This window comes from Triturus cristatus, chromosome 6 (assembly GCF_964204655.1).
Source record: "Triturus cristatus chromosome 6, aTriCri1.1, whole genome shotgun sequence".
In the NCBI taxonomy this organism is placed as follows: domain Eukaryota; kingdom Metazoa; phylum Chordata; class Amphibia; order Caudata; family Salamandridae; genus Triturus; species Triturus cristatus.
In genome coordinates, this window is record NC_140589.1 from 1282888075 (window position 1) to 1282914585 (window position 26511).

At 41.5% G+C, this 26511-nt stretch overlaps 1 protein-coding gene across 14 annotated transcripts in view; it reads left to right on the forward strand.

The window, feature by feature from the left end:
* QKI (QKI, KH domain containing RNA binding) overlaps positions 1 to 26511 on the forward strand; it is a 275773-nt gene that overhangs the window by 127146 nt on the left and 122116 nt on the right. For 7 of the 14 annotated variants that reach the window (XR_014963146.1, XM_085612229.1, XM_085612230.1 and 4 more), the window contains exons 4-5: positions 8743 to 8859; positions 10477 to 10536. Coding sequence is in view for 11 of the 14 variants with exons in the window: in XM_085612229.1 (XP_085468355.1) it covers positions 8743 to 8859; positions 10477 to 10536 (177 nt within the window). In the remaining 3 variants the exon portion in view is untranslated. The remainder of the gene's footprint in view (positions 1 to 8742; positions 8860 to 10476; positions 10537 to 26511) is intronic. The other 7 variants (XR_014963147.1, XR_014963148.1, XM_085612235.1 and 4 more) reach the window with 1 other exon arrangement.

Here is a 26511-nt window from a genome sequence, read left to right on the forward strand (position 1 = left end):
CCCCGTGAACTTAGCTGAGGAAGGGCGCTGGCCCACAAAGCACATCCCCACAGGCCCAGAACAGACCCACGACTGAAATGATCTTCTTGTATACGATCTCCTCTTTTCTCTCTCTTATTCTCTTTCTCCCCATTTCGTCCACTCTTATTTTCCTAGCAAGACGGTGGAAAGGGGGACAGCTAAACATGCGTACCACTTACCTGTATCCTTGACAGTTTGGGTTGTTACCCTGTAATGGTAAAGCGATGTTAACTGTATGTATAACATTTCTTTAATAAAATACTTTGAAATAAAAAAAGATACCGTTTAGATATTTCCTTTTACTCCAGGATTTTAATATGTTTACTGCTAGTATTTTTTTTTTTTTAAATAACATTTTGATAAACATTGGCACGGCTAACCGCTTGTCACATTATAAAGGAGCGACATATTCACTATGCAAATACTTGTTCTTAAAGCTTTCACGAATTATGATTTTCCCATTGATCAAGAGATCCATAGGTCTCTAAATGTTAGCTCTGTGCTGAAAAGCAATTTTAAGTCACTTTCTAGAAAGGTTTATTTCATTGTTTATATAAGGTTGAGCGAAATATATGCTTTCTGATCTAATAGTGGTTTTTTTGCTGGTAAGGATTGCTAACGAATAGTAACTTCTGATTTTCTTGTTAATTGGACCTTTTCTGCAATGTCTTTGTTCCAAATCTTTGTAAATGAAAGAAGGCTACCACACATGGACACATCTCTTTGTGCTAATCAGCTGCACTTATGACCATACTCCTGTAAACACTGATTCTTGTACCAGATTCAGGATAGATCCTCGAAACTGGCAATGACTGTCTTCACTGTATGCTCAAATAAGCATCCAGAGCAACCTTGTGTCCAAGCTAAGCTACTTGTCTTATTAGAGCAAGTTTTCTGGATCAGTGATTGACTATGGTGATCTGTGCCAAGTCTGTTTGATTTAGAAACCTACTTATAACAAGAAGCGTTGCCTACCAAATAGAGAGAACTCAGATTACCTTCATAAACTGCGGATATCTGGGGCTTTTTGCTAAGTTCCAAAAAGCAAAACATAAAATGTCTCACGATTTGACCGCACAGAAACAATTTAGTTCTAACTCCCTTAGATATTAACATACGTAGTACACTTCAGGTAGGATGGTTTGGAAGCATTTGCACAGTATAGAAGTATAATGACTCACGATTGTCAAACGTTTGCCATTTAGAGTAGACTGCTGTGTGCAGTCCCTTCGAATTTAACAGACCACAGAGCAGGCGCGGTAAGCAACATAGTCTGTAGAGTAAAAAGGACATGAGAGCAGACGGATGCTTTGAAGTAGAAATGCATGAGGTCAGAGATGAATGTAGGTTTGACATTCTAGCAGCTGATTTAAGCCGCACTGTTTGTTCCTGGTGCAAAGAGTCCTTAAATAGAAGCTAATGTATTGTAGCCCTGCCAAGAAAAAACAGCTGGTGGGCTTATCACTTCAGTGACAGCTAAAGTCATACAGTTTGGAAGGACATCAGTGTCTTTTTGTGACCCTCTTTATTAACTGCCCGAACAACTGCTTGGCTAGACTTCTATATGCTGCCCTCAAAATGCGGCCTAAAACTTGAACCGCACAGCAGGCTTTATGTGAGCTATGTTTGGAGATCAGTTGTACATTGTTTGGTGCTTTCGCCTCCCTTTGCGTGACCTATCCTGAAAATATGGTATGAATCTGGCTATCCCAGACCAAAGTTGGACATCCCTGTTTAAAAGGTTCATGTTCTAAAAATATTCTAGCACAACTTTGCACTTACACTGAAGTGGTCCTGAATTCTGGTTGCTTTTTATAAGTACGTAAAAAGCCTGGGACTGCTGTGAAGAAAGGTGTCAAAGAAATATTTTGCAACTTTTTAGGTCTCTCCTACTAGACAGCACATGTGCGATCTGTTGATAGACATAATTTGGGCTGCCTAAGAACATACAGTATTTTGAAGCCTACCTTCTGCTTACATTGGTTGACTTGCCTGTCGCTCTCATTTGCCTGCTTCTTATTCATGTACAAGCTTGTCCCTTTTCTATTTCTGTCCCATGGAGCATATCTTTACCGTCTCTGCTTCTTGCTTTTCAGGCACTCCTTTCACTTTTGAGATGAGCACTCGCTGGGTAGGGAGTGCATTGGTTTCCCAGCTGTCTCCCTAGTGTGCTTCTTTCCACCTCTGTTCTCTGCTGCTCTCCAGTGTACTTCTCCCTGCCACCGCCATATTGTGCTCACCCTTGTACCTTCCTGAGGATTGCATTTTGGCCGCCGTGTACCCCCACGCTCCATGTGACCTCACTGGTTTGCCATCTCCCAGCGCTCCATTTTTCTGTCTCCTTTCCCCATGCTGTTATGCCAGCCACCCTCGTGTCTGTGTTGCTTACATCCCCTACCCACATCTCCAGTGTTGTCCCTATGTTGCTTCGCCCCACTGGCTTAACATTTTTACACTTTTTTCCTTTTTAGTTACAAATCCAATTTAGATTGGCAGCTACAAAGGAAAACCAATATTGGCAAAGCCAATATGTGTCGCCTACGCATGAGCTGTTAACTTTGTCAAAGTTTTTTTTATCCATGTTGTTCAGCAACGCAGCTGCTGTGCAGAATGGCTCAATGTAAAAAAAAAAAAAAAAACTCGGCAGTGGCCGCGTCATAGCTTCTTTTTTTATTTGCCCTCTTACATTTTCTACAGCTGTGTACCTCCTTCACCTACTTCAGCATACAATTGCAATTGGCCCTCCTGACCGCTGCACTGTGCTCTCCAGAGGCCAAGGATTGGATGGATATACTGAACCCCTTTATCGCACACTGATGGCTCTATGAGAAATTCGCATTGCCTTTGGCCTGAACTCTATTGCTCTTTAACATGAACTGTAATCCATTTCTACCCATAACTTGAACTCCTACGGATACCTAGAGGTGACTGTTTTGACAGTAAGCGCTGTACCGGTGTAAAATGTTTCATGGAAAATCACAGAATCCGAACATCCTGCAAAAGCAAATACTCAGGGAATTCTAGAGTAAGACGTTAAATGTAAACTGGACTTACACTGCTGTTCCTAGATTGAAGAGGCAGTGTCTATTTTTCAGCTAAGGGTGTCGTCCAGGGGTGGTCTGCAAAGGGGGTAAGGAGTACAGTACAGTACTAGTTCAGATGGGCAGTATGACCTAGTGCTTTATAAACTTCTTTATTATTTTATTATTTAACTCCTTATAACTGCAAGGTGGAGCTTCAGACAAACAGACCTGTCTTAAGTTAGTGAGCTGTTCACGAAATGATTCTGTTCACCCAGAGAAGAGTGGTGAAACATACACAGCATATCCTACTCTATCGGGGGCAGAAGATAAACCTTCAATAGGGAATAGTCATGCCAACAAGCATTCATTTGCACGAGTGCATTCCATGTGAAAATTGAACATGATGGGTGATTATTTTAATGAAAACACCCTTTTTTTGCTACCAACCTCTGTACGTTATAATCCAGGAGAGATTATTGGGCGATAGCTCAAATTAAAGGGCCAGTTTAACCACCTAGTTTTCACTTTGGACAGTAGGGTGTTCACGAAGAAGTATATCGTTGAGTTCAGTGTTGTACCCCAGCCCTCTCAAAACATTGTTTTTTTTGTGTGTGACACTGAATTGCTGCAAGTAGCCCTCTGACTGCTCAATGGCAGTGCCAGTTGTAGTGGATAGGAGAGGGATTTCGGCGTCTGCCATGGAACTGAGTGTTGGCTGGAGATCACACCTTTGTAGTTGCAGCAGGACCCACTCATTATTTCATTTTTACAAGCTTAGTAAATTGAACAGTATTGGGCGATGGTGGTGTCTGTTTAGTACATGTGTTTTCTTGCACAGCTGCTATTAAGGTGCTGCAGTCTGACCAGTGAGCTTGCCTCCGCTCTCCAGATATGGTGAAAGGCGGCTCGTCCACATCCTACAGGACAATTCAGCAGTGAATTCTAAACCTCAAAGCTGCGTCTATGGCACCAGTTGTTGGGTCTGGGTCCCGGAAGATATTAAGATTGGGTGCCTTCTGGGGGAGTCTTCACATGTTTCGAGAATGGCAATGTGCAGAACATAAAGTCTTTTCCAGATCCTTTTTTTGTACCTAAAACCACTCCTTGGCTTCATAATTATTGCACCTGGACAGATTTTAAACATTACAAACACACTGAACATGACCACGACCACTGTTCTTGGGTCACTTCACGCTTGTATCAGACAAAGACTAGGGAGCCACCAAAAAAGTGTGGCTGCCAACATTTGACATCTCAAACGTGAACTGAACCATGCTTCTGCAACATGCTTCCTCATAGCGATAAAAATAGAAAAGTCACATTGACGTGTGCGGAAGCCTCTTTTGCCCAGGTTCTGATGCATACTATGCTGTTTTTCTGTAAAAGCAGCCAGAATTCACCAGTGAGTGGTGATGGATGCTGAGCTGGCCATGAGAGAAAAGCTCATCGCTGGCTCAGAACTACAACAAAAGAAAGACACGTGGGGTAAAGGGGCAAGCGACACACAATACAGACAGCTCTTATGGAAGGCTTCCACAACAAAATAAGCACCTCAGGATATTTGTGATATTGTTCCTCCTTTTGAGCATGGTCCAAGTACTGCTTCCTTGCCCAAACACAAGAAGAAAAAGTGAAGCTTGCATACACTGACCAAATGTAAGCAAGCAAATGAAATGAGTGATGAGTCAACCAATGGTAAGCAGGGTGTGGGCTCTAAGCTTCCTGTGAGTAAAACAAATGACTCGCAAGTGACGGCACGGTCTTGGGTAAGACCTTAAAAGCAGAGGCATTTGTGGGTCCAAGGAAGCCTATTGCGTCCGCATACACAATCTTTAACCATGCTGCACAGCATCAGGGATGATGTGCAGCATAAACTAGAAACCATTGGCAAATCCGATAGTTCCCAAAACCGATACCCATTGGCTTTGGTAATGCTCGTTTTGGAGTGGGATCTTGTATGTAGATATATTTAAATGCTTTGTTACCTCATGCAGAGTGCTTTCTTGGGATTGCCTTTAGAAAAGAAAATGGTTTGTGACTCTGCATTTGTTGATTTTGAACAATTTGCATTTATGCGCAGGGCTCTCGGGATAAAATTGCTTTTTTCATTCGTACAATCTGACAGACAAATTAACCCACAGATTGGTATTCTGTGCGGGAGGTCTGCTCTGGTGGTTTCATGCACCCGTTGTGTGGCTGCACTCCTCGAGATCTGAAGGTTTCTGAGGGTGAGGGAGCATGCACATGCCCCATGAGCCGTGACTGTATTTGAACCACTGCCTTTAAATTGGGATCGCAAAGCTGCTTCTCTGAGCGGCCTCTGAAACCTTTCAGAGCCTAGGTTATTAGAGGTGAATAATGTGGATTTAAAGGATTTTTGACATGCCACCTAATCCCGGCAGCGTTTTAAGTGCATTTTATTTTTTTGCTTTTAAGCACAGGGAACCTTGCTCTACGCAATCAGGATCATTCTCTTATCACTGTAAGCTGGTTAGGATAGATTAATGTTCTGGTGATCAGACTTTCATCCAGAGCTTTTTGAAGTGATCCCTTGTGACCTGCCGTCCCTACGACAATGGGAATGTAAATGATTCTGTAATCCACAGAGGAATCTGCTTTAACAGTAAACGGTTTCCAGGCTTCTTTCAGCCTTTCGAGCAATATAAAAAGGGAATTAAAATAGTTGTGCTGTATTGCCTGCATGGTGGTTTCCAGACCCCTGGTTGTACATACATTTCTGTATTCCAGATGGAGTGTTGGTCTACGGTAGCCAGAACATTTTATTTATGTAGGGAGATTCAGTTTACCTGTTCCACCTCAGAGGTGAAGTGTGAACCAACTTGACGATTAACGCTTCTACTAGTATCTTAGGCAAACAATTGAATCATTGGGCGCATACATAGTATTTTTGTAGTTCAGTATCTGTAAATTACCTAGCTTTTTGGTGCTTCAGCAGGCTGACCTTTTTATTTTTTATTCCCCCCCCCCCCCCTAGCTTGGGCGCACCATATATGGGAAAGAGGTGGGGAGTGTGGGCTCCTATGACCTTCCATCGATCTAGCAAATGTGGGCCGTGTTTGGTGGCTTGATTATCAAAAATATTGGACTTCTGTTGGTGGGGTGAGGTTGTGCTTGAGCCTATCCATTCTAACCTGTCTACGTAGATGTTAAGTGTTGTCTATGTGGTTGGTGGTAAGCAACTGTCATGTATTTGAGGTCTGGGTTGGTGAATAGAATGAATTGTAATTTGTTCTTCTCCAAACATTGTCTGAAAATACAATTTTCTTTAGTAACAGACACAAGGAACAGATAACTGATAAAATGTCAATTTGGAATCGTTAATATTGCAGACACACTTTCAGCTCAATATTTAAGTATTTTGTAACACTTGGCACGAAGTCTAAGAAGACCTCGGTCAACTCTAAAATTGTTTAACGTGCAGTGCAAATTTATATAAAAAAATTAATGTTTACTTTATTTCAGATTAGCATTTCTTAACCTATTCCTTTCCTTACTCCATGGTTTAAAGTGTGTTAGTTAATCCCACATAGATCTATTCCCTGGTATGAAATGTTATGAGAGAATTGTTGCCACAGTTTGATTTCCTCCTCCAAACATTAACGCTTTAATATTAAATACATTATGTTAACAGATGTTTGTTTGTGACCGCCAAAATGCTTACTGGGGTACTTCTAAGATTCAGAGTTTCTGCAGCACTTTCCTTGCCCAAGAGTTGTGCAAAAATAGGCTGTAGTCTGCTTCCAGTGGCCTTCAACACTGTGTAGTGTTACATATTTTCTTTTCTAAATTACAGTTTCAGAAATACGTATTTTGTCAAGGTTCTCCTCTATTGTTAATGATTGCTGTAGTTGGGGAAACCTATTTAAAGCATTTGTTGCAGGTTTTTGTTATTCGCAAATGAGGTTGGCCTCAGAACCCAGAGCATGTTTCTGGGGTTGACCAAGGGCGACCACAGCTTTGATGCTGAATTTTGCATAGAGCAGAGTGTTTTGCTGTGGCTATAACTGGTGTTTCGAAAACTGAGTACCAGGCCAGTGGTGGAATTTTATTATGTACACTGACTCAGTCTGATTGTGCAAAGATTCGGATAAACGTATGTATGTAGCTTTATCTTTGTATGTAAGGGATAAAGTACTCCCTGCTGTTGCAAGTCACCGAGGAGTTCTATGACCATATAGAGGAACGAGGCCGAAGGCAGAGTTCTTTTATAAGGTTATGGAACTCTGAGCTGACCTGCAATAAATATCCTTATGTATGCAAATGGGTACTTTATCCCATATAATATATGATCACTCAATCACCTTGCCCACAAACAACTTAAAACCTTGGTGCGTGGCTCTTTCATATGAAAAAGCAAGCAAGTTTGCAAATGGAGAATAAAAATAAAACCTCCGGTACAAAATTAAACCCATCACAAACCTGTTGGATATTCGTTGCAAACAGATATTAGAAACAGTTCAATGCAAGTCAGTTTAAAAAAAAAAAAATCTGCAGTAGCTCAGAACGTATTGGAATATGCAGAAAGATTCCAGCTTGGCAGTATTACATGAAGTGTTGAAAGGCAGGTACCGACATTCAGTATCAAGGCTGCTAATTTGTTTGTTGGATTTCTAAAGCACCCATTGAATTGTCAGTTATTTCTTGCAGCTAAGACACACGGGCAGAGCATTGGATAGCGGGATAGCTTGTCAGAAGTATGGTTCAGATTTGAATGCACTTTCTAGGGGCCAAATGATTGCTGTGCCATGGGAGATGGGTGAAGCTTAGCAAAGCAGTTAGATCCAAGCAGATAGTGCATGGGAGAGGAGCATCAAGTTGTAGTGGCTGCATCCATTAACCTCAGGAGTCTGGTGATGACTGGAGGAGGGCACATAGGTCGGTTGATGAGCAAAAATGTAAGATCAGGAAGGAAGGCACAGTCGTTTCCTTTGTCTTGTAGGGCAGAAACTAGCAAAAGCTGGTTACTCGGGTAGGGAATGTGGCCACTGACTGTCTGGAGAGAAAATTGTATAGCCAAACTGATTTCGTCAGTTTGCTTGCTGATGATGCCAGAAAGCTCCTCCCAGTCATCTTCTGTCTCAGAGTTTAGATTGAGAGACTGCGGGAGAAAAGTTGATTTGCTACTTTAAAGCATACAAACCTAGGTTTCTGGCACACGCAAATCGGTTGGTTTAAGATGGTAGGTGCAACAGACCTTTTGAACTCCTGATCATGTAGGGGAACTAGAGTGGGACATGAATGTTCGAAATCAATTAATCGAGGACTATCTGCAGCCATTCACTAAGAGGCACTGGCTTTTGACCCTAGCGAGTTAAGAAGAGACCCAAGGAGTGTTGGTGGGGTTTAGAATGGATTGAATCAAGAGGAGGTGATTCGGAGCATAGGCGTGTGCTTTAATGCACTAATAATCTGATTCATGCAGGCATATTTTTGCTTTCGTGCTGTAACCCTCGACAAAGCACAAGATGCTTGGATTAGGGTCTATACCTTCAAAGCAAATGGCACCATGGTAGGCCGTACCAATGCGACAAAGGTTATCTTGTCTTTATTATTATGGCTCCTCTTCCCATTGTTGTGAACTGTGAAAATGATAGTGTATCAATAAGCAAGTGATATTAACAGCCGTAATATACTGATTCTTTTTTTTTTTTTTTTTTCTTTCTCTTCCTTTATCTAGTTCAATTTTGTTGGAAGAATACTTGGACCAAGAGGTCTAACCGCAAAACAACTGGAGGCAGAGACAGGATGTAAAATTATGGTCCGAGGAAAAGGCTCCATGAGGGACAAAAAAAAGGTATGTCCTGCTGCGGGTTTTGCATGAAGAATGGGATGGGATGTTTCACTGAGACACGGACTGGCACCCCCTTGTTTGTCTCTGTGCCTCTGTGCAGATCCTGGCTTGTGGGTCACGTGCTTGTGTGCGCGTGGTAGGAAAGACGCTTCTGCAGCTAAAAGTTGAGGCTTGCCACTGCAACCCTGACTCGCCACTGCAACCCTGACTCAGTTGTCAGCTGCCTCCTCACTCCCCAGTTCCTTTTTCTTTGGAGGCATTTTTGTACCGAAGCGATTAGGACTGTTTTCAGTGATTCATGTTTATTTTCATCGTAGCCCTATTTTCTATTCTTTCTGCCCCAGTTAAAAGCTTCCATGGGTTATGGCACTTTTTTGGCGGTAGTATTCCACGTTTTCGTTAAGTTGCTTAACTCGAGAACCGATCCTGGACTGTGTCTGCAAGACTGGTTTTAGATGAGTGCAAAAATGACTCTTCATACAATTTGAGCCAAGTATCCACTTTTAAGAGGAGTCTGCTTCCCGCCAGGAGAAGAGGACTAGTCTGCACAACTATTGATGTGAAGACATGGCTTCTGTAGAATACTCAACAGCTGCCATAGAGGCCCTTATTGTGGCCTCAACAATTGTGCTTTCCTCAGGCTCGATTAGCGCCCCACCCCCTGCTTCCCTCCCAGCAAAGCTAACGTTGTGGGCGAAGTGGGCATGCCCATATTCAAGCAGGGTCATGGAATAAACGAGCTAATCCAAGACCACGCAACCCAGATGGAAGGGTGAGGGGAGGGGTTTTCTAAGATTCGACAAACAACCATGTTGAATATTTTGGGAAATCTATCACAATTTCCAAGGCCCTACGAGTTCAATGGTTAATTTTGACATTGAATAATAAAGGGCATTGATAAGCATGCATGCATATTTTAAATGTAAACCTCAGAACGTGCATGCCTGGGCAGTATTGATGGAATTAACCTAAAAGTTACATTGCTAACTACGAGGTGCAGAAAGACTTAGGAGAAAGTAATATTCATGCATTAGTCTAGCAGGTCACTTCCCTGCTTCAAGATGGAAGGGGTCTGTACGGTGGTGCATATATGGCTCTGATACTGTGGGAGTATCCAAACCCTTTTGAGTAGAGGGTGCATGTGATATATAAGCAGATGGTGGTCTTGCAGCTTGCCTAACTTGCCACAGCTAGGTTAATTTGTGCCTCTTTGCGCTCTGTGTAGAACTCTGTTGCCTAGTCCATTTTACATGTGCTGCGTAGGATCTTTGGTGATTGTAATATCTTTTTGTTGGATCAGCGGAAGATGTGTTCAAGGGTGGTGAAATCCAGATACAGTGGAAATGTGCATGAGCTGTGCTGGACAGCAAGGGCTGTCAAGCTGACCTGGGAAGCTCATGCACAAGACCACCTGCTTGTTTGCTGGTGCAAAAAAAAGGTTTCATGACCTTCAAAGAATTCTATATCCTCTTGGACTAACACAATCATAGTTAACTTGAACCGCTTTTGCCACATGTAACTGTTTGTACATATCTTCTCCACTTGTTCGTCCTTGGACCCAGTTTCTGTTGGTTTTGGAATGTTTTTCTTTTTTTCTCTCTGTTTTGTGTTTAACAAAAGCACGTGGCACACATGTGTGGATCCATGAAAAATACTACCTTCGGAGAGCTGCAGTTACAGGTCAGTTACTTCTCCTACCTTGGTACACTCTGTACTGTTGGTGATCTTGTGCTTATTTCATTTTCTCATTTTTTCTCCTTTTGCTTCAATCATTGGTTTGCAGTTTTGGTGCTGGGAATTCCCTTTCATCATTTTTCTGTCATTGATCAGTTTTTTTGTAATGCAAGACTTGTAATGCACATTTTCTGGTTACATATAAAAACTATAATTTTTCACAATCATTGGCTGCTTTTGCTGTCTAGGCATAAGACGAGTAATAAATACTAACAAGTGCCTGACTTCTACTAAACATAGGCAACCCAATCACTTGCCTTAATATAGGATGTAAAGGTCCCCACGATTGTGTTCACTGGAACAAAAATGCACTTGTTTTTGTGGCGGGTTGTGCACTAAAAGTGAAGAGAATGCTTATGATCTAGTCTTAACATTATGTCTTAGAATATAGTAGATCAAAACGTGATATGGTAAAATGTTGCATAGCATTGTGATTTCTGGTTCAACTGATGATTGTTCTGGCGTACATGACCATAGTCTGAGAGGGCAGTAGGTACGCTTTTTGTTGGCGATGTCCTTTGAGAATGTTTCTGAGCTCTGCCTAATCCATTGGTAATCATGAAATCCGTGCTTTAAAAATATTTTATATTTATAATGAGAAATCTTGACTTTACTTGTAGCCTAAGGTATGTTTGTACATACCAACTCAGCAGATGTCGCTTCCACCTCTACCTGCTTCAAGAGGTGCAGACGTGTTTAATAAGTGTTGTAGTGTTTGAGTGCCTACACTAAGTCTTTATCTCGACATCAAGTTGCCTCAGGCTTAACTTTGAAAATACAATTGATCTTGAGCCAAATTGGTTAAATTGTAGGCCCTCCCAGTACTTATTCCTCAGTACAGACTAATACTGTTGTCCCAAAAATCACATAGTTTATAAGGAATGGCATTCACATACCTCGAGTTGCTAATCTAAATGTATGTTCAGACTTCTCTGATCACCAATGTTAGCTAACGTCATATAGTATTTATTTTAAACTCTAAGGATATCAGTTTGTTTTAGTTTTAAATATACTTGGCTAACACATAGGGTTCAGTTAAATTGTTTGTATGTACGTTTTTAGGTTTGAAGGGTGTTGTTCACGCGCCAATCATAGGAATATATTATGATACACTTTGAGTCCGCCTCCTTCAGTCATTGTTGTCTTTTGCTCTGGAACCTGCCGTTGACTTTAGATCATGTCAATCAAATCTTGGATCAGATCCCAGGAGTATTTTGGTCTTGTTGTTATTCTGTTTGCTATTTGGGTGTGTCCTTCCACCTCCATTGTAATGCTTAAGGAACAGTTTTACATCTGAAATCGGTAAGCAAGCGACCTGGTAGCACTGGGAAATGAGCGCTGACTATAGCCTCAAAAAACAACCTTTTCTTCAAGTAGCATCCATGTCTTCTGAAACTTTCCTGCACTTTCATACTGTGAATTTGGCAACTGGGCAGTCCCATTCTGGGTGGGCAATTCTGATTGGAAAGGGGCGGCGGAACCAGAGCATGCACACTCACACTATCTATTAGTAGGGCAGTCGGACTGCCCATCTCACGGTGGGTGGACAGCAACCGCGGGTACGGCAGTTCATGGATCGACAAACTTGTAATAAGGCCCTAAATCTGTTTTACAATTTATTGCATTCAAGGACAACCTTGTGCTCCAGTGTGCTTTGGCTCTGTCAGAAATATATTCATTTTGTGGCAGTTTAATTTCATTAAGGTGTTTCTGATCACATATTTATGGTACGCTTATGCAGACTCTTACTTAAAATTATGTCACGATTTACTAAAGGATTCCTGAACTCCTCTCCCTGCCCTTGAGTTTACACCCCATAATGGAGGCATAGCCAGTTGGTGTTGTATAGATGTTGGCTGCAGATCAACCTTTTTTTTTTTTTTTAAACTCCATTTGCTCGAAGAGCAAGCACAGAGTATTGTCCTTCTCTAAGGCAGTACTACTTTGAAAGTATCTTTTTCTGGTTGGCGGTGTACTGCACTTACATGAATACTAATGACTTCTCCGTCTAATTTGAATTATGTGCTTTTATGGTAATGCTTGAAGTTAGGGTTAGACAGATTCTTTCAATACACAGTGATAACACCACGGGTGGAAAAATATTTCATCTGAAAACATTTAAACTAGGAATTCGAGGGGACAGGTGTGCCTTTCCAGTTGTCTAGTTATATTTAACTTTGAAGCCATTTCACATGGAAGCATTTCTTTTGCTGCAATCCACAGGCTCTTTAGTTAATGATGGAATCTGAACTTGGCTTGTATTTAAACGGCATTTGTTGAAGCCACGGAATATAGCCCCCCTCCTCTCCATAACGTATGGTTTGTAAATTCAGTGATCATGTATGTTATATGAAAAGCAAAACAAAATTTAGGTTTATGACTTGAGAGAATAAGTATTGAACGTAATTATTCAGCCTACGATTACATTTGAACTTCATTCTGTCAGTAAAAGGTTGAGTTGCGCCTTTTGTAGAAGACTTGATTTTTTGTTTTGTTTCAAGAAATAATGTAAAAACTTATTGAACTTAACTTAAGCTGAATTTGCCGATGTTCTGTTGATTTCCCCTCCCCCCCCCCCCCCCCCCCCTCTTTTTTTGTTTTTCTGCTGGTAGTTTTACAAGTGAGTGGCTGGTGTGCCAACCTGCGGTGAGAAGAAACACATCTTGGGCTGTAACTGTAGACTGGGCTGTGGTATAGCATGGATGTAAGATGGCAACAGAAGGGATTGTAGTACAGCATTAATGGGAACTAACGCGGTGGTTAAAGGAGTGAAGCGAGTCATTTGGCTCCAAGCTGATCTTTGAAGTTTGGAGTTTACCTTCAGGCTATGAAAAGTATTCGATCTTAATCCCTTAACAGGCTGCATAGCCTGCAGGTATACACTGCTTCTCCACAGCATGTCATCTCAAACTAGGTGGTGTGCCAGGCTCCCTGCAGATTAGTAGGCACAAGTAGACTGGTGATCTCAAAATCTCAGTGGAATTTTAAAGGAGCACTTGCACTTTCTTAGTTTGATCAGTTTTAAAATGGTTCATTTGATTTCAGATAGCAAGTTCCCCAAAAGCCTGTGTCCCAGCTGATGCCTTCATGTGCATGGTGGCAATACATGGTAGCTACTTTCACGTTAAATTGCCCTTTTGGAAATAAGGGGTTAGGAAGGGATGTTGGGTTTAAAAAAAAAAAAAAACTTCGATATGTACATAAGAGAAATGTGACTTAGGAGATTCCACTTCATGGCTACAGTCATTTAATGTTATCCCAGAATTCGAAAACGAGGTCTTCAAGAACTCCCATTGGCCTAAAGCCACTTTGGTGGCAGGCTCTTCTGAAGCGAGCACTCATTACATTGTGGATTTTCATTTTTTTACATTTCTTCAGCGTGGGGCAAGTGCCTCTCCTGCTTGTCCTCCTAAATCACTGATTTATATCCAGAGTTTTTATGTCTCTGATTGTAAGATCATAAAATATTGCTTCAAATTCCAGTGTGTAGTTTAGGATTTTACAACACTCATAATAGAATGATTATCATATCAAGTTCCACTTAAAGTTTGAATGGCCTTGCTATTGAAAAATATATAGCAACGTTGTAAAGGTTGTTTAGAGATAGGTGTTGGGTCTGAAGTGTGGGGAGTAAGACCCAAACAAGACTTGGATAACCAGATTGCAGATTTACACTTTGACCACCTGCAAACAAAACAATGATAGGCAGATACAATATAGAGTGTCAGGGAGCCAATAACTAGGACATTCTAATCACGATGATATTTTACAACTTTCTCTGGTAAAGGTGTTTGCTTGAACATCAATACCAAGAGTTGGAGTCCAAGCAGGCTCTATATTCGAAACCTAGGTAAGGCATAGTGCGATTTAGTGGTACCACGAAGATTTGGACCTGGCACATCACAGGTTGCAAGGGGGATGCAATTTACCTATTTGTGTTGAGTAAATTGGGACCGTGCCATGGATGACTTTCAAGATTAAATTAAGTAGTTTATAAAGGTCCCTGTGTTTCATTGACCACTAGCTTGCTTGAATCCAGTAAATAAAATGGGAATGGTCCTAGACGGATTAAATGTTTCATGTGGCAATGTTTATACCTTTTGGTTAGAGGTTCAAGTGAATTTGGGGGCTGGCCCAGTAGGGGATTCCGTAAACTTCTCGCTACAACGCTGCTGATGAGTTATAGGGAGTGTGAAGAGAAAGCGGTTTCATTTGACAAATTAATTACTATTCAAGAATAGAAATTTCTCCTACATGTGGGTTTCTGCTATTAACAACTTAAGAGAAATAGTAACGCCTAGCACAAATGATTGGTAATAAGCTGCTAATGGAAACAAAGATGTGGATGAAGCACTCTGGCTTAAACCCCGCCCCCTCCCCCAATCCTTATTAGCCCCAACTTTGTTACAAGATTTCTATAGAGGAGTGAGTGCTTAAGCAATCTTGGCGCTCGTTTAAGCATCTTTTTTCCTCTATCTTGGAGGCATTTCTTTAGATGAGTCTAGATTTTTTTTTTTCTCTTAAAAGGGGAAACCAAATGAATAATAAGTGGCGGGAGCCTCATCTCTTCACACCATCACTTTCCTCTTACCTATTTTTAGTTTTCTGATGTTCCAGGATGAAACACTTAATATAACTTGAGTTTATTGTAAAGCTTTGGTAACCGCAGACGGGAGTGTCTGAAAATACAAAAAGGTAATAGGTTTTGTGACGTAGGAGAAGTTGGAACTCCAAATTGTGATAATTATAGTGATTTGTTTTATGAAGCTGAATGACCAACAGCAAGACTCTAGAGGTGTGCTAATGTAGACTTACACACTCTCTGACCGATTACTTTATGGACATTTAGCTCCGGAAACCTACAAATTGAGCAATGCCTCAAATAGGTGTCAAAGAAGGGTCTAACTCTACCTTTTCTAATATCCTCTCACTGACATAAATGCATATATTCCCGATGATGGAGAATATCCCATCTACTTTTAGCAGAAAAACCTCTTCGTGTTATGGGGCAAGTCTGTCCCATCCACTAGAGAATTTTGGCTACAGAGGTTATGGCAGCCGATAGCCAACAAGAAGATAGTGTATGACTTGAAGGACAAATCGACCCACCGTGCAGAACTGTGAGACCTGGTCCTTTGATCTCTACGCCGACAACCGAGGTACAAGTTGCCCAGCAACACTATGGGCCCTGGTGCTCTTGGCCCCAAATAGACACTTCTGAGACTCTGATTGACCTGAAGTTATTTCAAAATCACCGGATGGCTTCTCAATGCATACGGATAGGCGTTGACACGATGGCAGTGAGACAAACAGGTTGGTTGGATTTGTTATGGTTTATTTATGGTCGGTATGTCAGTGGAGTTTTTGTAGACTATAAAACCTAATAAATACTATTGGTAGTAAAGTAGATATGTTCCGTCCTGCTCTAATGTTTTAACTCCAGGAGTTAATAGGTGATGATATCAAAACGCCTGCTTGCACAGTCTGCCATGCAAACTCCAAAACCTGTTTACTGATCGCTTATCCAGATGTGTAAGCCTTAAGTTTACATTATTAAGCTTATGCAATGTGTTTTGACCAATGCGGGGTGTTCTTAAAAGTGCAGTCGAGCTGCCAGCCATTTATAACCCTACAGTAAGACCTTTGTGAGGCTGGCAGTGGTGTCTTGGCAGTCTCGGTTGTACAGCATGTGACATATTTCTGGTTGCAAGTCACTGAGGAGATTGCCATACAGCAACAATGAGCTTTCGTTTATTCAGTGCAAGACCCTAAAGATCTGGGAAAGCTGGGTTGGGGTAAATGGTTTCATGGGAATGGGAGCTGTCTTGCTAGGTCTTTGTGTTAGTGGTGGGAGAGCTCAACACTTCCTAAAGTGGACCAGTGTGTAGTTTCAAGGCACAGTTTAACTCTGTTCCTTTTCGATACTCAGGTGAACTCCTTGTCTGGTGTGCCAGGGTCTTCTCTCTGCTCACTAGCCTTTCAGCTAGCATCTGTGGTTCTAGGAGTGTATTTTGATGCGCTTCCACATACTTCTATGGCTTTAGTTCCCTTGTGCGGTGCTGTTTTCTTGCAATGAAGTCAGAATATGTTCAGAACTTTTGAATTGAGCATGCTTGCGGTAAAAGGTAAGGGAACAACTCATGTAAAAAAAGTTATTTTAATTCCACATACTGACGAGGTAATGATTAAGACCTAGCAATGAACGTGATGTAGTTCTTCGGAAATTTACTACCTAACTTATTGTATGCTAGTGTTAGTGCTTATATTTTGAGTGATCCTATCTAAACATCTGATGAAAGAAAGCTTTGCGAGTATATAAAAAGCAAATTAAATTGTGCAGGTTTAAAAAAATATATATATCTATCGCTATAGCTCAAGGTTGAATGCAAGAATGGAAATGCTATTCCAAACAATCAAAGGACAAAATAATAGTTTTCTCTAAAGTTTCGGCTTTTGATGTTGGTGTTTTCAGCTGCATGGTCCAAGGGGTAGATATTTGTTAACCCCTTCGCTGCGGGGGTAATTACCCACAGCGCGGGGGTGTGCCGCGTTGCTCGTGACTAGCCCAACTAGTCATGAGTCACAGTGGAGCTGTGCTCATGACGAGCTGGGCTCGTCACCACCCCGCCCACTTATTAATTCTCCCGCACAGGCGGGGAAATCAATCTCGCGTGGGCGGGCTGCGGCCGTTATGACGAGCCCAGCTAGTCATGAGCACAGCTCCACTGTGACTCATGACGAGCTGGGCTCGTCATGAGCGTGGAAGGGGTTAATGAATGGTACCATGGAGCTGGGGTGAACAAAGCGAGTTTGGTAGGAGTATTAAGGAAAGGCCCTCGAAATACAGGGGTAGTTTGATATAAAAGGAAGGAACAAGCTCGAAGCTAGGTATGGTTTCAAAATGTGTCCGACCATGCAATGATAGTTAGTTTGGTGCCTACGTTTGCTGTTTTTTTTTCTTATCTTGATTCCTAATTAATAGGTTATGGGTAACTAAATGATCTAAATTCTATGATTTTCATATAGATCAATTGAATGTTCGCTAATTAATTCCGGTCTCTCCCACCCGGTCTCAAACCTTTATAAAACCCCTGCTTGCCCTCGAATTACCGTTGTGCATGCGCAAAACATGGTAGCATACTACAAACCTGTGGGTGTCCTGCTGCACAGGGGAGCCCTGTTATGGTTAAAACACTTTCTGTACACCTACTGTTACCGTAAGTTCTTCCAATGAGATGGCGTTAGTGTTGTCCTCCTGACCTGTGTTTCCTAATATGAATACCCACCTAACCTTTCAAGAGTGATTAGGAATTCATTTCCCAGTTTAGTGGCATGTTAGGAAAATGAAAGAAGGTGTGCTTTGGGGCTGTCTCCCCTCAGAGATCACGAAGTATTCGTGTAAAATCCATGCACAGAAATAATCATTGGGACTTATAGGGATGACATCCCATGCTGTACATGATGCATTGTCTGGCTTTCTAAGTTTGAAGTTCAAACCCATGCAGTTGGTGACACTTGAGGAGTAATTGAGGCTAACGAGTTGTGACAACAAAAATACTTACCTCCCGGATCCAGGTCAGAAGCTAAAATTGAATTGGTCTTCGATATCAAATACGCCATTTTTAAGTGACACTAAACAGTACAGCTGTCTGCCTTGACTTGCAGTTTTTTAAAAAAAATATACATAGTGAACTTTGGCTCCCCTCAGAGCAAAAAACCCTCTTGCACCTCATTCTATTGGTTGGTGTATTCGTACCTCTTTTGCTGTGTTTGAGTCAATAGTGTATATTTAAAAAGTACAGTAATCACAAACTAAATTGATAATCTTTTAGATGCATCATAGTCCCGAAGTATTTTTTTTCTTTTGGCAGTGTTTTTTCTCTGCAGCAGGTATTTTTTTTTTAATTCACATATATTTTGCGAGAAACTTAAAATACATGCCGCATCGATTTGCCTTGCTAATGACTGTTCAATAGACTAAGTCCAAAGTTTGGAATACGTTCTGGTAAAATGTAAGACTAGAGCAATGCTGGTAACCTATTTCTCCCTGTGAAGAACGGAAGTAATGGGGAGTGTGAGGCAAGTTACTGGCAATAACTCGTAGAAATTCATGTACTTATAAAGCCTTAAATCTGCTGGTATGATCACGTTGCAGTTTGCTCACAAATCAATTATTGTGGGCAATGGGACATGACCGAGCCATTTTTTTTTTTTTTTTTTCTTCTTGGATTTGTCCATATGGTACGTCTCTGCTGGGTTTCGGGTCTAGCAGGCAACTGTTTTCTGGCCATTTTTTTTACTTTTCAACTGTGAATGAAATCGCTAGAATACACATGAAACCAATAAAGAGGGGATTGGTACTGCCTACTATGGAATCACCGTCCAGATGACCGTAATATCTTTTTTTTAATGGCTCTTAATGAACCCTTGAGTTTATTGTGATTGCAAGAGACCCTATTGTTTTGATAGATGAACTCCCGCTAGAGGCAAAGTAGCTTACACAGAATCTGTTTGGTCAAGTGGAGAAGCAAATCAAAGCGCTATCATGGCCTCCCTTTTCTTGCCTTTCTCAAGGACATCTAGAAAGGAAAATGGGGAAGGTTTCGCTCCTAGCCAGTGGTTCAGAAATAAATTAATTATCCAGCCAAGCCTCCTGAGATAATATAACTGCGAAAAATGCTTTGGTGTGACGCTATTGATCCGACGTAATGGACACTGACCTGTGTATGCTCGTAACAGTTGCCTCTTTCACACCAGCCCCGTGATTGTATGGAAGTGTTGACTATAGCAAACCGCAGACCGGCCTTAGATTCGAAAGGCAGTCAAAACAGGCAAGGCGATCTAGCTGATCCATCGGATAAAAATCCATGTTCCATTGTGCACATTTGCTGTCATCTAGCGAGTTTCCGCCAGATGGCAGTGCGCCAATGAAAAAATAGACCTACTTATTCGCCTGTGGCCAGAGAGAAATTGACATTCTCATTTTGCATGGATTATACAGAGAAAAAGCCGTCCATGGAGTGTATTGTCTGTACAATGATGGTAACCGAGGGAAACCAGTTAAGGGGGAATAGGCTGTCCTGCACACATTCGGGCCGAGTGGATGGATGTACGGTTATGTAATTTTAAGGACAATTTAGCTAGGCAGATAACTCCACACGTACTCCGTAGATTCGACCTCCTGCTATCTATAGTTGAACTCTGGAAGATAGTAACGTTCTATTTTCCTGGCATGTGCTTGAGCAGCTGACACGAGATGATAAACTACTGTGAACTAAACTATAGGCCTCGGCACAATGTCACTTGCACTGGATAATCTTAAATAAGTTTGGGTAATTTTGCATTAACGCTTTTTATGCGAAAATCGAGAAATTATGCCATGTTGCATAGTTGCGTGCCACTTGCGGCAGAAATTTACTGCAAGAGCACTGGGACTGCGTGAATAACTAATGCGAAGAGATTGTTCGTGGCACTTGTGCTTTTTGCACTTTACGTGCAGAAAGTGCCCTCGCATTCAGCATGGATGCTAGGACACATTTTGCAGTAAAATAGAACATTCAAAGGCAGTTTCGCATCATGCGTAATTTACATAATTATATACATGCACATTTCTCTCATTCTAAACAGTGTTAAGAAAAACAATATTCTGAAGTATTAATTTGTTTGTTATAGGCCAGGTCCCTTGGTAGTCAACAGCCATTTCCTATCACAAAATTGGAAAATCTGTTTCTCCGCTTCCAGCCGTTGCTAACCTTGGTCAGGTGACTTTATCTAGCCAGATCACTTGCCATATCCTTTATTTTGGACGTGCAACTAGGAGGAGTTCAGCAAAGTTGTGTCAAAGCAAATGCCCAAGTTTGAGGCTAGAAGTTATTGATCCTAGTGATGACTCCTGCTAGACAGGCTCTGCAGGGATTTAGTGCAGAGTCGAGAGGCAGGCTGTCTGCAGCAAACCCCATCTCAGTGTTTTTTCACTGAATGAAGTTACTCCTACAGATCCTCAAAGAAAAAAGCACAATCAGAACTCTGGATGTATAGCAGCTTTCGGGGAACCATCATTTGGTGCTAGATGGCATTTTCTCTGGATGGACTTGTGACATTAACGCTTTGGCGTGCAAGACTCTTACACTCCAGTGGATTTTGTATTGACCGTGGCGTTTCTGGTGCCTTTCTTTCCTTTTAATCCTCGTATGTATTTTTTAGGGCTGAGCTAGTAACCTGATGAACCTGTATAAAGATTTATTAAAGCCCTCTATTGCCATAAGATGTTGATCCCAAAGAGGCTAGAAAGTGCCACTTGAGTGGCAACCTTTGGCGAAGGTCCTGAGAGTAGAGATCAAGATCCAAACCTGTTGCTTTTACTTAATCCCAGACTTCCAAATTGTTTACTTTTGTGCTGGGTAGAAGTGCAATTGCCACTTCTTTCCCAGCGGGAAATGTGCATCACTGTTGCTTACCGGCTCTAACGGGCATTAATGAATATCTTCCTTTCATCGAGATTGTTTATAGATTTCTCTAAAGTATTTCTTGGTGTTGGACAAGCGTGAGCAGCTAGATTCCCACCCTCTTGCTTCCATTTGAGCAGCTGCTTTAGTAGTTACTTCAGTCACTCAATAGCCCTTCAGATATGCAACTGTGGCAGGAGAGGCGGAGTCTAAGCACGGCAAAAACTAGGCACAAGGCTAAAGCTATTTAAAAATGTGGTGCTTAAACCTCAGACTTCACAATCTCTTCCCTTTACATAAGGATCTATTCTCACTTATCCCAGTTGGCCAAAATACTCACTCATTCACCCCACCAACGCAGGTTGGTTTTTACTGTTCCATTTCCTTCCGGCAAAATCTGTTTTCTCCTACACGCCCTTTTTCACAAAGCATTGACCATGCCAGTAGGTCTGGCGCTAAAGGATGGTTGTATGGTAATGCGAAGCTTTACAAGTAAATAGCATGAGAATGGATATGTATTTGTGTAGAAGCAAAAAACTTCAGGATACAATTGGTGTAGGTTAAAAGGTCAGGTGACAGTTGCACTGTCAACCAGACCCATACCTGCATGCAGAATGACTGCCACCCTCCCCTCTGTGCTGCTGCTAGAGAAAAACATGATCTTGTTTTCTACAACACATTAATAGTGCTGCAATTTCATGTGTGTGCGCCCCTGAAAGTTCAAGCTCGGGCAGCTGGATAAATAACAAAATGATTACATCACTTCTTTTTGTGGAAGCATACAACTTCTGCTCAAACAAAACATGTACTCCTGGCTTCCAAAGTGGGAGGTGCCAAAGCCCCTCTGTAGTAATGCTTACTTAATTGACTGGCGACAGCTACACTGTCAAGCGAGACCATAAAAAAGGTCTTAGTTCCATCTTACCCATCACCATATACAAAAATACCTAATCCCTCTGTATAGTTCTAGATCTGAAAACAATCTAAATTATGGTGTGCGTTTCAAATCGTAACTGGTGAAGTTCAGGTTTTTTCCCTAGTTTGATTTTGCCAAACTAGAACTAACCTTAAACTGTTAACTATATATGGCTATGCAGATGTGCAGAGAGCAATATGTTATTACATTTGTTCAGAGTGGGGAGGGGCCAAGACTTCCAAGAAGTGAAGCCTTGGTGAGTCGTTCATGATGCCCCTCCCTGTATACATGGCTTAGTCAATTGCCTTTTTTCATATGTATTTGCTTTAAATATATTTGAATGAGTCCAGGATGCAAGAGGTTGGATTTGTGCAGCAAGGAAAAAAATCACATTGAAGAGATCTTTTGACTATTAGAAAACACACAACCGCCATGCATTTTCTGTAGACCTCTTCAAACAGAGCTACAGCAAAAACTGCTGAGCAGAATTACACCAGATTTGGCAGGATACTTCTTGGTACATAAATTGTTTTTTGTTACTTGATGTAAATCTGTTAGATAGTTTTTCAGAAATTCTGGTTTAAAAAAAATATATATAGATACTGATAGCTGGACAGTTGGTGTCCAGATATGTTCTGATTGGCCAATTTAAAGGGCACTAGTCAATCCTGATTGGTAGGTTTCAACCTGAACATTGTTTTAGCAGCCACTACAAGACACAGATTTGGTCCCTGTGTCCTGTAAATGAATACGAAAAAAATGTAAAAGGTGGCAGAGTGAGCTCACCCGGACCCCAGAGTGCATGTGAGGGGGTACCAATGGGAACCCCTATTTATTGACTGGCCACAACATGCTGTAGCAGTTGTTAGATGACTCTGGAACATAGACCCCATTGAAATGCGTTCTACTGAATGGTAGGGTTTGAGGGTCACAAAAAGGAACGCAAAGGGGTGTGGGATTTAATAAAATAGCTACTTCCATGGGGCAGGTTGCTTCATAAATCTACTTGTCCTGTAACAAAGTCCACTTGTGGCATCACAGATTCAGTTTATGGTCATGTGCATGGTTTTCAAAGCCCTTAATGGCATGGGTCCTGACTTCTTGAGACACTCCATTCAGTGGTATGTGCCGAGGAGAACTCTGCGCTCCCTGCAATCCAGACTCTCTATCCTCCCCCGCTATAATAAAACCAGCTGGGGTGGTAGGAGTTTTCGTCACTGTGCCATCAAGGCATGGAATAGTCTTCCCTTTCATCTTAGGAATTCTACAGAGCTTCTTCCCTTTAGGAAGGGATTAAAAACTTGGTTATTCTCCTAGACGATCGTCTAGCCCACTGTTTTCAGTTTTCCTCTCTGGTAGGTTGTGCATAGTGCCAGGACACCTGAGGGTAGCAGAGCGCTCTAGAAATCTTAATAACATAGCTTGTCCCTTTGGTGACATGTAGTGCAGCGACAAATTATGGCAGCAATCTCATTATAGAAGAGCTCTGATATAGCCTCTGATTATGCCAGGGCTCATACCATAGTAGCGAATACTTGCAATCCTCTTACGTTGCCATGTTTCTGCAGATCTACATGGTGGGGCTGAAGGTAGTGGTAAGCAATGGTTCCAATGTTGGAATGCCCTTTTGAGTGTGCAAACCTACTAACTTGCATGTTTTAAGGGTATTCAACAACTCTTCTCTAACCTTTTCCCATACTGAGAAATGTTGGAAATTTACTCCTGACAATGGCAGAGAACCTTCTTCCAGAGTTGGAAACCAATTGGTTGGAGGGAAAATGAACTTGCAAACGCTCAGATTTTCACATGAGCAAATCTACACATGCATATTTGCTCATGCTAAAATGCAGTTCACAAATATTTTTTAGGAGTACTATTTCTTGTCCTACTTCTGTAGATTCTTGCGAATTTACGAAAGCCATATAGCTGCACTTAATGCATTGACATATACCATGGGTGCACTTTTGAGACCTCCTTTAATAATTGGGCCCCTAATTTGGTATGGCGTTGACCATGACCTTTTGCTTTTATTAAAATGGTGTCTGTCTCTCTCTCTCTGGCTCGCTTCACTGTGAGTGACCGTATTCTGCTCTTTCACAAGGAGCAAATTGGCACACTAAGTAATTTTGTTCAGTGCCAGTAACTACTGTGGCAGTGTTTGCTTTTTTGAGACCAAATTATTTTTTTTCTGCTTTTGCCAATGTGTTATAATGGTGAGGGCCCGGTAGCTCCCACACCAATAATGTTTCACACAAACCATGCCAAAACAAGTCACACAATGACAAAACTAAAAACCTGACCAACAATTTCAGATCTACTGGCTTTGCAAGTGCTTGTTTTTTGATTCCCATAATCTTATGAAACTGGTTACACTGATTTTACCATCATGAATATTTTTTGGAAATACTAACATGCATCAACACATTACTAAATGATGCTGGAAAAATATAGTACCTGACATTTTACAGTAGGTTAACTAAATGTATTTTCTTGCCTTCATTTTTTTATCAACATTTTATTTTGAAAGCAAAGATTCATCGATCTTGTTTTCAAGCGCCTGCAAATATTTGCATCAAATCAGAGCATTCTGGGAGCATTATACATAGCCTCATATTGCTAAACTTTGAAAACGTGTACACATTTTTATGCTGAAACCACTGTCAGTAGTGCACTCGTAGCTTATGTTTACTTGGAGCACTCGCCCTAATAATAAAGTCTTTCAATTAATGAACCATAAATACAAATTTGAGCAGCATTAACATATGGACAAAAATAATACCTTAACTACAGACAGTGCCCTTCCGTGATCCATAATTTAGTACTGCAAACTGGCAGCAAAAGGGTTAGTGCTGCAGGGGGTTGGGCCTGCTTGTCCCAAGGACAAAATACACATGTAAATGTGTTGCCCTTGACCCCAAACAATATGTTCTGGGCGTCTGGCTTTAGGAATCCCACGTCCCTGCATATAGAGGGTGATAACAGATTTTAGTTGCTAAATAAATCCTTTGTTGGTGGTACGATACTCATTTTGAGAATTGTGCTGTGTTCTAAGGTGATTTTACCCTGGCAAAAAATGCTGACCTTTGGCTGCGATTTAATGAATCCTGTTTGAGAAAAAAAGTGTTCTCCTGATTTTCTGAGGTTTTGGAAGGTGCCTCAAACTACAATGAGAGCATATTCTCTGACAATCCACACTATCTTTCTCTTCCATGTGCGAATGAAGTCTGACATTCTCAGTAAAACACGTAATTCCATCAGAAGCAGCCTGTTAGTTGATTCCCTTGTGTTGTACTGCAGCCTCCCAGAGTTTTCTAAAGAACAGTGTTACTTATGACACAAGTGCAGCACACCTGAAGCAGTCCTGATTGAATCAAACTGGTAAAACCTAAAACCTTTAATTTAGGATCAAAATGAAGGCGTTCATTTGGTCAGAGATAAGGGCGAGTGCTGTAGAAAGCAAAATTAGGACACATTTTAAATGATTTTTTAGATATCTTCCTCTTCTATTTCAGTAAAACATTCTGACATGCGGACTGGAACGCGCACTTTCAACTCCGACAGCAGATTGCTAGTTAACTCCCTGGTGATCAGCAGCTCTAGTACAGTGTTCTAATGAGCAACTAGCATGCTAACATGCTGAGTTTATGCCAAGTGTGGCATATCTGAACGCCATCTTGATGGAATTCATGTGGAAAAATGAAAGCACATTCATTTTGGTTTTAGGCATGGGGAGATTAAGTGATTTACCCACAACCACAAGATGTTGAGCCAATGCTGAAACTCAAACCTGTTTCCCCAGTAACAGTCATCCGCTCTGGCTGTAACAACCTCCTCTCCCCAAGTGCAACAAATCAAGTGATCAACTGGATAAAAAGATAAATATAGCAAATAATTTTAAAGCACTTTGTTGCTATTTGAGAACTTTGTGTGTCCTCATTTTTGTTTTTTAGAGCACCTACCATTTCTGTGCAAAAAATACCCCCTCATTTTTATCATTTCGTAAGGAAAAGCTTTAGGTATTACAGTTTAGATTACATCATAATGCCTTCAGGCGAGCCACACTTTTGTAATATAGAACATTAGCAATCAAGTTGTTCATTAGAACACTTCGGGGAGACAGAGGTCAGGGGCAAGGACTTGGACAATTGGGGGCAACACAGCAGGTTGGCTACGCTGGGGAGGTGGAAGGGGCAGTGGCAGCAAAAGGGATCATGGAGGGCAGGGGAATGGGGAGCAGGGGCAACGAATCGCCCATGCAGGACAGACGAGAGGCTGTGGCAGTACAACAGACCATTGATAGCACAAGGGAGAGAGGCAATGGCAGTGCAACCATACACTGAGTCAAATTGTGGCACGTCTTGTACGCGCCACTTCCGAGTTGCACATCTTTATGCACATGTGTGAACAAAGTTCAAAACGTAATCCATGTTCTTAACCTAGTTTATCCATTTATTTTCAAAGTTTTAGCCATTTTTCACCATCACGTAGGAGGTGCAACGTTTCTTAGTTTCATGCATCTTGCAGCTCAAGAATTGCCCATCCAGGCCTATTCACAGGCTA